At 31.4% G+C, this 12,609-nt stretch overlaps 1 protein-coding gene across 2 annotated transcripts; it reads right to left on the bottom strand.

Moving 5' to 3' along the window:
- Positions 1-69: 69 nt before the first annotated feature.
- Positions 70-12,500, bottom strand: LOC130442353 (ADAM 17-like protease). 2 transcript variants are annotated; one of them, XM_056776391.1, is made up of 10 exons: positions 12,283-12,500; positions 11,989-12,228; positions 11,493-11,929; positions 9,720-9,914; positions 7,645-7,792; positions 3,730-3,965; positions 3,444-3,646; positions 3,149-3,387; positions 1,845-1,960; positions 70-1,787 (listed from the first exon to the last, which is right to left on the bottom strand). In XM_056776391.1, the coding sequence occupies exons 1-10, from the start codon at positions 12,347-12,349 to the stop codon at positions 1,467-1,469; spliced, it is 2,202 nt and encodes a 733-aa protein (XP_056632369.1). In that variant the 5' UTR covers positions 12,350-12,500; the 3' UTR covers positions 70-1,466. The 2 variants fall into 2 exon arrangements, with proteins under 2 accessions (XP_056632369.1, XP_056632370.1); XM_056776392.1 differs by lacking the exon at positions 7,645-7,792 and adding an exon at positions 6,640-6,778 and having other exon boundaries at positions 12,283-12,485.
- Between the last annotated feature and the right edge of the window lie 109 nt (positions 12,501-12,609).

Raw genomic sequence — 12,609 nt, 5'->3', positions numbered from 1 at the left:
AAATATAACTGTACTTTATACAATTTTTTTTTTAAATAAAGAATAAATAGGGTATAAAAACACATGAGATTTAGCAAAACATTTTATTTACAAATTAAAGTTACAAAACAAAAAATATATATACAAATACCTAAAATGCTTAAGTACAACATAAATTTAACAATAAAAATATTTTAATCTTAATTAAATACAATATTCAGCCAAAAAGTGTCCATATTTGAATAGCTTTAATCATACCAACATATTATTGTACTACGAGGTTCATTCGTGAAGTAAGTTCTGTTTCCCTTATTCTCCGCGGAAGCGCTACGAGCGGATTTCAGACCACGCGCGGCAGTTTCTCACGAAGCAGAAGGACATAAGGTTGATTTGAGCTCAGGCACCCTTCGTTCACTTTGAGATCGAAGAGGCTTTATATTAATAAATTTTTTGCTGCACAAATAAAGAGAGAAAGGTTAACAAAAAGTGTGGTTTTGTTCTTATCCGAGGCTTTCATTGTAACTGAAAGTTTTCTACATGACTTCAGCTGTATCGTTTTTAATCATACTCCTCACAACTTCGAGTTCCTATCAATTTTCATTTAATGTAGTTTCCTTGATCACCAGAGGTGCAGCAGCAACTATTAGCTCAAAAGAACTTGTTATGTCACGGTTGAATATACAGGCATCTACATTTTAAGAAGAAGCTATACAAAAACTTCAACAAGACTGAAAAACTGTCGAGAGTGTTAGATTTTCGTGCATTAAATGTGTCTGTACTGGTTCTTTTTAATCTCAAAAAGGAACACACTTTACTAACATCCCTTGGATGTAACTTATTTACTAATTAATTTGAAAGAACATAAATCGATAGTTTGGTTTACTAACATGTTCACTAACTCTGCGCTAAATGTTTCGAAAACTTGTAAATGTTAATAAAAGAAAATATAAAAAAACGATACACCACTACTAGCTCTAAAACCGAGGGTGCCGTCAGAAGATCAAGTTGAATCAATTCCCCAGATATACCAAGCGACAGAAAACTACCATTTACATCGCAACCTTTGTCTACAAAAAGGTAGAAGACACCATCACTGGCTCCTGTGTTTCTATCACCATCGATTCAACTCCCTCTTGTCTTGTGAATGGAAACTTCGACAGTATGAGTTATTTAAACTTTCTTGACAACACAGAAGAAGATAAGCGGAGGGGCAAGCAAGTGTAGTATCGTCGTATAAAAGGACTATTATTCCAAAGATTGAGGAATTAATGATTACTTATAGTTCAATCAATTTTAAAATTTGAGTTGTAACCTAACGTTCGACAAACGTAAACCAAAAAATTTTCCATAAAATACGAATTTCAAATAATGGAAACTATAGATTTCATAAAACGAACATCTAATATCTGTATAGGTATATATAGTTATAACATTTTAGTTCAGACATTGATTGAGTTAACACTCACTCATATATCCTACATAAAATTCTATTCTGATATTATGGGCCGATTTGTTGGAATATTTCTTTGTCTTGGCATTCGTATATGTATCACTTTTTTAATATTGTCACTGTGATGAATGAGATCCGTTTTGCGTCTCCATTCCCATCTATCGAGTTCTTCTCTTCTTCTCTTTCTATCGAAATAACTAATGATGCAGCTAGCTGGGATCCACAATAACGCAGTAACTAAAACTACAGTACCAACGATATTGTCACGAAGGAAGAGGAGAACTTTGTTTATGTTGATATCTTCAATTATGTCCCAGAAACGTTCAACTACATCTTGCACTGTCTTTTCACAATGACCCTGTACGAAATTGTATAGTTTACTAAATTATTTCCTACACTACATCAAAATGCTTACGTTATTACAAAATCCTTGAATACAAGGTGTACCATCAGCTAAAATATCAGCAGAATCCACAGGTGAACATGTTTCATTGATATTTGATCTACAGCATCTCTTACATGCATTTTCAACTAAAAAGAAATGCAATTAGAAAATTTTAAAATAATTGAAAATTAAAAAAAAATAGATTAATATAAATAATGAGGTACTGGAGATATGGTCGTAGAAATTTTATCAAAGGTAGAAAAACATGTGGAGTGAGTTTAAGAAGAAGACATCAAGGCCATATTGATACCATGGGAATGTGCCTAGCTACACAGGAACGTTGTATTAAATACCCAGAACTAAGAAACACATTGAGATAATAATAAAATTGTTGCTATTGAGATAAAGCAGATGTAGCATGTGGATAGAGTGAATGATATACATGTCTCGAAATATTACAGGGTTTTGTCAAGTTGAGACTCTATAAGAACGTATTATGTAAATTTGTGATTATAATGAGTACTCCCAAGCTAAGCTATCAATTAACAAGCAACAAACATCTGAACACACTGTTTACACCAACACTTACCATAACTCTGTAAACAGTTTACCTTCAGTCTCTGAAGATGATAACTTGGTTAACGAAACGCGCGTTAGACAGTGTAATTATGAGTGGTGGATAAAATATCACCAACGGTTCCAGAAATTCCAACTTAGTAAGGAACAAACAGTTGGATTTTAATAGAAAATGTTGATTTTAAGGTACGTGTCAATCTGAGACAAAACAGACTCGAAAGTAGTCTCGAGTTCGCGGATGTATAGGGGGCTGAGAGCAGTATCAGAAACAATTCCGGACAGGTCTCCAAGAGTGCACCGATCACAGATGGACACGCATATCTCCACTCTTGGTGGTCTCTAGTCATGTTGGAAGAATTTCAGAAGTCTAAGAGACTTAAGTGTTGTCGTGATGTCATGGAGTTGATTCATCTTTATGAGCAGCATGAGTTTCTATGGAATGATAAAGTTTATAAATTGTTGTGCATCTTCTAACTTCAGCTCATTTACGAGTGCGGAACACGCTCCTAATTCATTTCTTCTATCCACCCATTTCCTCACCCAACAGTTCCTTTTTTCACTGTCCGTTTTTGGACAATTTTGTATGCCACAATAAAAGGAAACGCCTAAGGTGATTCCATTTACATGAATAAAATAATTTATACTAAACTTATCACTATGAGTGGAGTCTCATACAATGGAAAAATGAAGAACTTATTTGAGTTGAAATAGTAGTGATATTCCGCTATCATAGAACCTAATAATGATAATTTACTTACTTATATCGCACATGCAACTTTGCATACCCTGTGTTTCACAGAAAGGTATACATTTCCCATTTTTACACTTGCCTCTCTCCTGGCAGTCCGTACCATCTGACATTGGAGGACTTTTAGGGCAATCCGCTTGTTGTCCAGTACATAAAGATTCTTGCTCGCAAGTAGCATACTGTGCATCTCTACATTTAGCTCCGTTTCGCATGAACTGACAGTTTTGACAACATGGCGAGTTTTTATCACTAAAATACAAATTGGGATCCAATTTTTTTTTAAGGGTAAAAGATATTTTTAATACCTGCACATCGCTTTCGGTCTCAATTTACAATCTTTGTCGCAACACACATCATTATCTTCTGTACCAAGAAGACCTGCATCGCATTCTTCATCACCTTCGACTCGTAAATTACCACAAAAGCTTTCTTCAGGTTCTGAAAAGCATCTTCCGGATTTTGCCTGTAACACTTTTCTGATGGATCTCAAGCTGCAAGGTGAAAATCTCTAAAACAAATACGGATCTCGTTTTAGTTCGTCCAAATAATAAAAAACCAGAAAAGAATTTAGTAAATTAAAAATTAATTTACCTTATTATTGACATCATAGCCGCTAACACTATAGGTATACATGAGATAGGAACCGCCCTGACTAGCACTTGGAGAACATTCTGGAATATCGGGATCATGTTCTGAACCCCAGTTGTGTCCAAACTCGTGAGCTGTCACTAAATCTGCTTCTCTGGTAATCACTCTTTGTCCATAATGATTTCTACTAGAGCTCAGACCAGAATTCAAGTATAACGTGTATCCATTTTTAAAATATTCTACAAAAATATTTCAAAATAAAAACTGGAGTATTATAAGTTTTATGCGAGGAATGCAAACACATAATATTTAAGCAAACAAATATTGTGCCACATTAAAGAAAGAAAAATATAGAAAAAATAAATATGAGGACATAAGGGGGCAAAATTAGAAAAAGAAAATTTTATTGCTTCATGAACATAATCAAAATGCCAATACTGTGTTGACAAATTTTTCCAAACAAAAGATAATACAAAACTATAAATTAATTATAGATAAATAAATAATCTGCTCTTCCAAAGTTGAGGAATTTCATAAATACTGGATTTATATTAAAAATTATCAACTGTTTCTGTCACTCTAATTTTGTCTGTACTATAGTGAAAACAGGAATAGGTTGAGTTATGCCCTTATGTCTTTTCGTTATTACCCCTAAATAGTATTTCCGAAAAGCCATAAGGTCACAACACGTATATATCGATCTAAATATTGGTTATCCAGACATGAGTAAGTCCACAAAGGCATAAATCAAGCATCAGATTTTTTAATACCTTAGACACATAACTATAGTTATAAAAAAGTTCGGTGCTGTTACTAAGGAACAGCTTATGATGTTCCAAAACGACGTACATGGCAGAAAGCAATAATTTCCCTTAATACCTTATAAATAAACATACTGCAAATACGTAACAATACCATCGGAACTTATTTTTTGCTTTGTAGTAGTAAATAGAATGCTGAGCTGGGACAGATGTATGGCAAGTCATATGGTGGTGTTCATCCGGGGGGCGCGTTTGAGTTAGCTGGGACACGTGAAGAGGATGCCTTCTGATCGTTATCCGCAATTCCTGAAGGACGGCGACCGAGACGAAGACCGTGCCTTTGCTAGATGAAGGTCGTTGAGGTGGACCTCATCTAGCTAAGGGTTCGACGTTGAACGTACCATGGTCAGGACAGAAAAAATTGTTGAGAAGGTCCTAGTTCTCAAAAAACCGTAGCGCCGGTTAAAGAAGAAGAAGTAGTAAATAGAAGAATATACGAAAATTTTTGATTCTTTAAATCTTTCGTTGAAACTCCCACAAGTGGACCCACAAGGAAAAATATTGATGGAGCACCAGAAAGTAGCAAAAAGAGCTTATTGATGCAAATAAGCAATTAGCAGATTCTTTATTAGTGGTGACACTTTAACAATTTGTAGTCAAGCTTTTTATACAAGATATCTTTGGACAATTAATTATACTATACATGACTGCAAGACTAAGGAAGGTACGTGTTTCATGTGAAACGAGGCACGTGGAGGAAATTAAATTATGTCTTTATGATTATTTAAAAGTCTTGACCGTAATAAGAGTGTCCACATTTTCAACAAATTCATAGTACTGGGATATTGAGTGCGATCACGACTACTCCACTATTGAGAGGACAGAAAAGGGGGTAATACATAATCATTATTATGATTATTAACAATTGGTACGATCAGCTGGACGAAAAAAAAAGCAGTTTCGTGTCGTAGGAATGACTTTCGGAAAAAAATAGAATACACAGAAAGATAAATTTCTAGCCTAAAGTACTGTGGTTTTATTATATTGTTGAATATAAGGCAACATTGGAAAAAATAGGACGATTTCAAAACAATGTTGTTCAAACGTTTGGAAAAATGTGCAAACAGCGAGATTTTAGGACCAAAATATTGTTGCAATCAAGTTCCAACTCTTTGCACCAGTGTATTGAAATATTTGCAGCAGAAATAGCTTCGTCACAGCTGACAGAATGTTTAGCAGTGCGAAGCTTCTCTAATGTTTCAAATTCATTAGATGTGATTTCTTTTACTTTCTCTTCATCTGTTCAAATTATCATCTATAATCCATTTTCTAAGGTCTTCTGAAGTTTCTGAACATTCTCTTTTTCGTTATCATTTTGTTTGAGCATTGGATTTCCTGACCAAATATTTTTCTAGGATTTAATTAGAGTTGACCGTTTTACTTGTTGCCTTGCAAATGCTGCATTGATAACCTCGTCTTTAATGCTAAATTTCTTTCAAAGTTACGTGATATATGCGTCTGGTTGGCACACAATATCCATCAGTAAACGCTTTTTATAATGCGCCTTTAATGTCTAGATGACATTCTGATCCATTGGTTGTATAAGAGCCGTTGAGCTTTTCGGCAAATACATAACCTAGAAAGTTTGAAACAATAAAAAAAGTCCCTTCATCCAAAGAAAAATTACCTCTACGTAGCCATTTTTTGTTTAAGTCAACCATATTGGGATGTCCAAGAAGTAAAACCCATAAACTTTTTGTTATGGCTTAGAATATTTTATTTTAAGCAGTCTACTGAAAAGTACCATTTTAGAGTTGTCATATTTTAGTAGAGCCAGTGATATGTTTCTTTATTTATCTGTTAGTTTTTGTATTTGAAAGTTGATAATTTTCTAAATTGAAGTCAATTGTTTTTAAATGTATTCTACACTAGTTCACTGTGATTGAAAATTCAGATTTTTGTAACTAATAGGATAACATGATGACCAAAAACTGTAACTTGTTAAAACACCATTTTAGAATTTAAGAACTTCCTCAATTTTTGTGGGGCAGTTTAAGTAGATAATATATATGAACTGTGCAATTTTAATCCCAAACACAAAAAAATATAACCAATATTAGTAAGGCATTTGTTAGAAAGCACCAATAAATACCTGGGGTGCAAATACCACCCACGGAATTGCGTCTAGGAGACCCAACATAAGCCAAGCCCAATATACCACCTTCGAACTTGAGATCAGTAAAGAGGTGGGCTAAGCAGAAATCTTTATGAGTGTATTCTCTGCTGAATACCTAACCATCAAATAAATAAGTTAGACACTACAAATATACATAATATGCTGCTATTTTATGGATATTCAGTCAAACTCACATACTTTTAAATACTACCACAACCAGAGGAGAGTTACATTAAAGCAAAATTAATAATAATTTGTACCAATATGAATAACTACATATTTTTGTCATAATGTAGCAAAATTACTGACGAACAACTTTGGTTTCGATATATAATTAATTTATGTTTTTAAATCGTCTGGATTTTAGGTCTCTTCTGTCTATTAATAATTTTTGAATGATCAAAATATGATATTGACACAAACAATTTGCTTATTTATATTAATCAATAGATCTTGAATACGAATATCAAAATGGAAGTTTATTTTTTCTTTAGTTTTTGTGTCGCTGTCTACATAGGGCAGACACCTCAGTATTTAGAAAATAGACTAAAAGGTCATCAATACATTTATTTATTTAGATTTAAAAATTATTGGAACGGAAACTAATACACGAAAAAGAAAATTTTTAGTAATGAAATAATGAAAAAGTGAATTACTATTTTCAGTTTACTTTTATTTTGATATTCATGATGTAGGTGATCTATTTATTAATATAAATAAGCAAATATTCGGTGTACATATCATATTTTGATAAAGACAAAAAGTAGTTGAAACGTCAAAATTTCAAAAATTATTAAAAGAAACTAATTTTATAAGAGAAGAGACCTAAAACCAAGACGATTTAAAAACATAAACATATAAAAGGTCTAAGAAATAAGAAATTAGAGAAATATATATAATTGATTTGAGTCATCAAATAGGTACATTTATACAAATTTATATTACAAAGCTTAGAATAGATAAAACATAAAAAATAATAACCCTTGCTACAAACGCCTCCTCGGGTATTCAGTCTAGGAGATGCAATGTATGCCAAACCGAGCACAACAGAATTGCTACTTCTAAACGTTTGATGTGTAAATAAATGTGCCAAACAGAAATTAACATTTTCTTGATTTCTGGAGAAAGCCTAGGAAAAAATAAAAAAAAATTATAATATAAAAAGCATTTTTCTGTTGAATGCCTAATATCGTGTACAAATTTTATATATCATTTATATAAGTTATGAGCAGTTACCTGTAAAATTGATTGAATGATTACAGGCAGTTTAAAAGGTTGAAAGCAGACTCACAACAATGAAATTTAAATTTATTTCATTATATAGAATAGTTGCAAATATATAAGTAAATAAAAAACATACAAATTCACTTTATATTCTCAGGATTGACCTCCCAAGAAGTTGGCATCGCACTTTGGAGTACAAAAATTTTTAGAGGTTGGTTCAAGTTGTTCTAAGTTTGTTCCAAAAGCTAGAACACCTCATAATAGGTATTTATCAAAATTAAGGTGGCGACGGCATATTTTTTTACCTATAAATCAAGCACAATAGGACGGCTGCTGGCCAACCCGGTGTTCATGAGCCTGTAAAGTAAGTCTTGAAAACACTGCTTCAGGTGTGACTATGTTCGAAAGCTCGGCAGAGCATATATCATGGTACTATTGGTAGAACAGAGTCAGGTCAGCGACCTTTTTCCTATGCTCTAAGCTGTCCAAGTGTCTGGTCAATTCTGTATTGAATCGAGCATCCTAAGGGTATGGTTGAGAACCGAGATACAAATGTGCAAGCAATAATGAAAAGTTAGACGAATCTGGGCCTTTTAGAGAATTACAAACTGTTGCGGAGTATATAGTTTTTTCGTCTTAAAGAGGAAAGAGAAAAATATAATCGTTATTTTTTGCAAAATTTATGAACAAATTTTTATGTTGACATTACAAACTGGAACAGTATACAACAAACCTAAAACAATACAAAACAACTCTCAGAATTAATATACCTTAAAAATACGGAGCTAGGATAAGAATCGTTTTTATTTTTCAATTTTTTAAACAGTTTCATTCTCAGCTCTATGGCGTTTTGGAACAAAGCAGAACCAACTTAGAACAACTATAAAAATTTTTGTACCTCCAAAGTTTGGTGCCAACTTCTTGGTGGTTTTTGGTTGTCGTTATCATGATTATCGATGAACATTTCTATTTGCTATTCTGAAGTATTGTCACCTTTGGAAACTCTATTTAGTTAATATATTTCCGAATGTTGGTATACCATTAATGGCTGTAGTCAATTTGGTTATTATGTGGTGAACAGCTTTCAAACCAGTATTTAATAAAAGCATGCAAAGCATAATACAAAAATATTTATAAAAAACTGTTAAACAAGTAAAAACAGTTAAGTTACATAGAAAGGCATAAGGCATAAGATAATTGTATTTATTCGTGCTAAACTTATATTATTGAAATAAATAAAAATCATGCTGTCATATATTTGTAACATAAACAGTCTATTATCATAAATATATATGATCTATTCAATCCAATATATATATATATATATATATATATATATATATATATATATATATATATATATATATATATATATATATATATATATATATATTAATGCATCTAAATGTTCTTGATTTTTTAGGTCTCTTCTGTTTCAAAATTAGTTTTTTTTGATAGTTTTTAAAAGAAAGATAACTTTTGACGTTTCAACTTTTCTTTAAGTCTTATCTTTATTAAAAAAAAAACTAATTTTGAAACAGAAGAGACCTAAAATCAAAAACATTTATATGCATTAATATATCAAAAGGTCTAAGAAATAAGAAATTGAAGAAATATATATTTAAAATGGATTGAATAGATAATTTATAACTCATTCAGTCATTATTTTGCGTAAGTTTGAAATTGAAAAATAATACAAGCAAAAATTGTGTATTTTAGAGTACTTTTTGGATACAAAACAATTTGTAAGGTTATGATATCACTAATACTTTGATCTTTGAATTCTTTACAGTAACAGCCACCCAAAACTTTTTCTATTATATTTAATTTACCTCTAGCAAGTTCCTAACGTCCCATTTTTCTCTAACCATATTGTAATGAGCTTCCCCAGATTTAATTCTTGTGGGATCACTGTGAACTACTATTTTTTTGATAACAAATCCCATACCTTTGAAACCATCTACTTCTTGTCTGTCTTGCCAACTGGTGTCATTATAGATCTTATGAACACGATCTATTAAACTTATCTGAAAATAAGACCCTAGATATGAGGTTATATACAAGGCTATATATTCTATTTAGAATTGTAGCCCACTAAAATTGAGTTCTTTTAGCTCTGTATTTTGTGTGAGGTTAGCTAATATTCCATCACTACAGTTTAATACATGTTTTTACAGCGTCAACTATTGTTCTCTATTCATTTCTGTCCTGAATTTGGATTTTATAGTGTTTACTATATCCCCATTTCAGGGGCGAACCCAGAGAGAGGCGACAGAGGAGATGCCCTCCCCCCAAGCTAACCATCCCGGTACAGAAAAAAAATGAAAATAATCAACCTCAACTGAAACTAATATAAGTTTATTGATAATATGAATAATATATGATATGAACAAGTATTACTATTTCATAAAATGTATCCAGAGCTGAGCAGGACTAGAGCACTTAAAGTATCATAAATATTTCATAAGATCGAAAAAGCTATAAATGATAGAAAACATCTAAATAATTTGAGTCAAATTTATAGCTCTATTTTGTAAATTCTAATAAATTTAATTGATTACCGCTATATATTTGAGATGTGGGAATCAAAGAAAAAATTAATTTTTTCTTATTGTAACAAAGTTCTAAGTTGATTTTATCCTTATTTTAATATTCATGATGAAGGTGATCTATAGATCAATATAAATAAGTAAATTGTCAGGGTCAATATCATATTTTCAGAAAGACTTAAAGAAAGTCGAATCGTCAAAATTTATCTTTCTTTTAAAAACTATAAAAAAAACTAACTTTAAAACAAAGAGACCTAAAATCAAGAACATTTAGATGCATTAATATATCCAAAGGTCTAAGAAATAAGAAACTTTACCATTTCTGGTTTGTGAACTTCCCTTTTTCTTTTAATTTCCATACATTTTATCCTGAGTTTTTTAACCCTCTCTTTCTTGTCTCCCTAACATTTCTTTCTAAAATGCCTTTAAGACCTTTTCAGTATCTTACTAGTTAAATTATCAACATATACTATTATTTGTCTTGATTTATTAATACTTCCATTGATATTGCATGCCCTTATTATGCAATCCACTGCAATATTAAACTATACCTCCAAGAGTTCATCACCCCAGCATTTATTTCAAATTCAAATGACATATTTGACATAAATAAAATTGTAAAACTAACTTAAAACTATAACAGTACAAAGTTTATGTAATTTTACAATGTTATTGTTGCAAAATCGCTCACTGGTATCGATCATAAAGTTGGTGGCTTTATATTAGTTTGATAAGCTGATTACATTATGTTGTGACTGTTTTTATGGGGGACGATTTCTAAGAAGGCCTTTTTATATGTTAATGGCATTCTAGAGATTTTAGAGTCTGATTTATCTATATACTGAATATGAACACTTTGGGATAAAAAGTACACCACACTGAATTTGAATAAGTGTGTCAAAAATTAGATAAGTGTTTAGTCATGAGTGTTAGTGGATAGTTTAGTGAATAAATAAATTCTGTGTGTATGAACTGTTTAAATAAATAAAAAGAACATTTTTTGATAAAATATTGAAGAAGACAAATGTGGTATGGTGATCCTTATAAAGTACTTACCAAATAATTAATTGTAGTCTTGGTATTACTGCCCCCCATTTCCTGAAAAAACCTGTAGTCAGCCACCAACAGTAAGGGACACCTAGTTTTTGTAGGTGTATACTCATACTGATCAATTTGTCTCTTTTGTCTTTCATGTATTTCATCTACCTCATCATCTCCTTCCAGTTCAGCACCTTCTTTAATATAATCACATACTTTTGGTCTTGATGCATCAGGAGGTAAATTTTCAGGTTCCCAACTAAATTTGATGTCAGATTGTTTGTAAATAATCATTGTACGGTTATCTGCATTAGGTAAATGTCTCCAAGAGGGCTCAACATGGTATGTTTCCTCTGGTAAATGGATACTACCAGTCAATACCCCATCTTCCATATGCACATTAACATGAGAATTTGTTTCACCAAACAACCTTCCATGATAAAAATCATCATGGTCTATGAATATAATATTGGATGAAGTTTAATATCACAAAATCAATTAATTACATGCTTACTAATATGAACAGTAGTTTCCTTTCCATCTCCATCTACTGCATATGCCTTAAAATTAGAATGTAAAATATCCCTTTTTGGTGATAAAATTAGCCTGAAGTCCCTACCATGGGTTCTCAGATTAACTTCTTTAATGTGGTTAAAAGGGTGTGTACCTTCATTTAATCCTCTTTTAACTATTTTATGATTAAGTTCATCGGCATGGACTGTTTCAAAATATTTCAAATTTTTATTTAATGAACCTTAAAAAAAATATTTGATATAAATTAGATACTTACGTAAAATAAAGTATATACCTTCTGTATTGCTTAAAATTACAGATAACAAACTAAAATTAATACAGATATAACAGCCAGGTTTCATTTTAATGAATTCTAAAATTGGTTTTAAATATGTGTTTTCTAGTTAATTTCTAATGTTTAAAATTAAGAATTGGAAACATTTTTAAAATATCAAGTTTATAAACTATCACAAAATATTCGATTGATTCTTCTTCTATTTTTTAATTTCTTTTAGGATAAATCTAACTACATGCAGTACATTTATAATGCAGTCAATGTCTTAAACTACACTTTCAAAAATAATACGGCTCTTTAATTACGTAAAAATGCATTATATTTAGA

The sequence above is a fragment of the Diorhabda sublineata genome, chromosome 4, assembly GCF_026230105.1.
Source record: "Diorhabda sublineata isolate icDioSubl1.1 chromosome 4, icDioSubl1.1, whole genome shotgun sequence".
Classification (NCBI taxonomy): Eukaryota; Metazoa; Arthropoda; class Insecta; order Coleoptera; family Chrysomelidae; genus Diorhabda; species Diorhabda sublineata.
This window is presented reverse-complemented; position numbering and strand designations above follow the sequence as displayed.

Excerpts from the sequence above, each read along its gene's own strand:
- LOC130442353 (XM_056776391.1), bottom strand. The coding sequence starts at position 12,349 with ATGAAACCTGGCTGTTATATCTGTATTAATTTTAGTTTGTTATCTGTA. Across the intron at positions 11,930-11,988 it reads GGAAACTACTGTTCATATTA|ACCATGATGATTTTTATCAT; the intron begins GTAAGCATGTAA and ends TTATATTCATAG. Across the intron at positions 1,788-1,844 it reads TTCAAGGATTTTGTAATAAC|GGTCATTGTGAAAAGACAGT; the intron begins GTAAGCATTTTG and ends AATTTCGTACAG.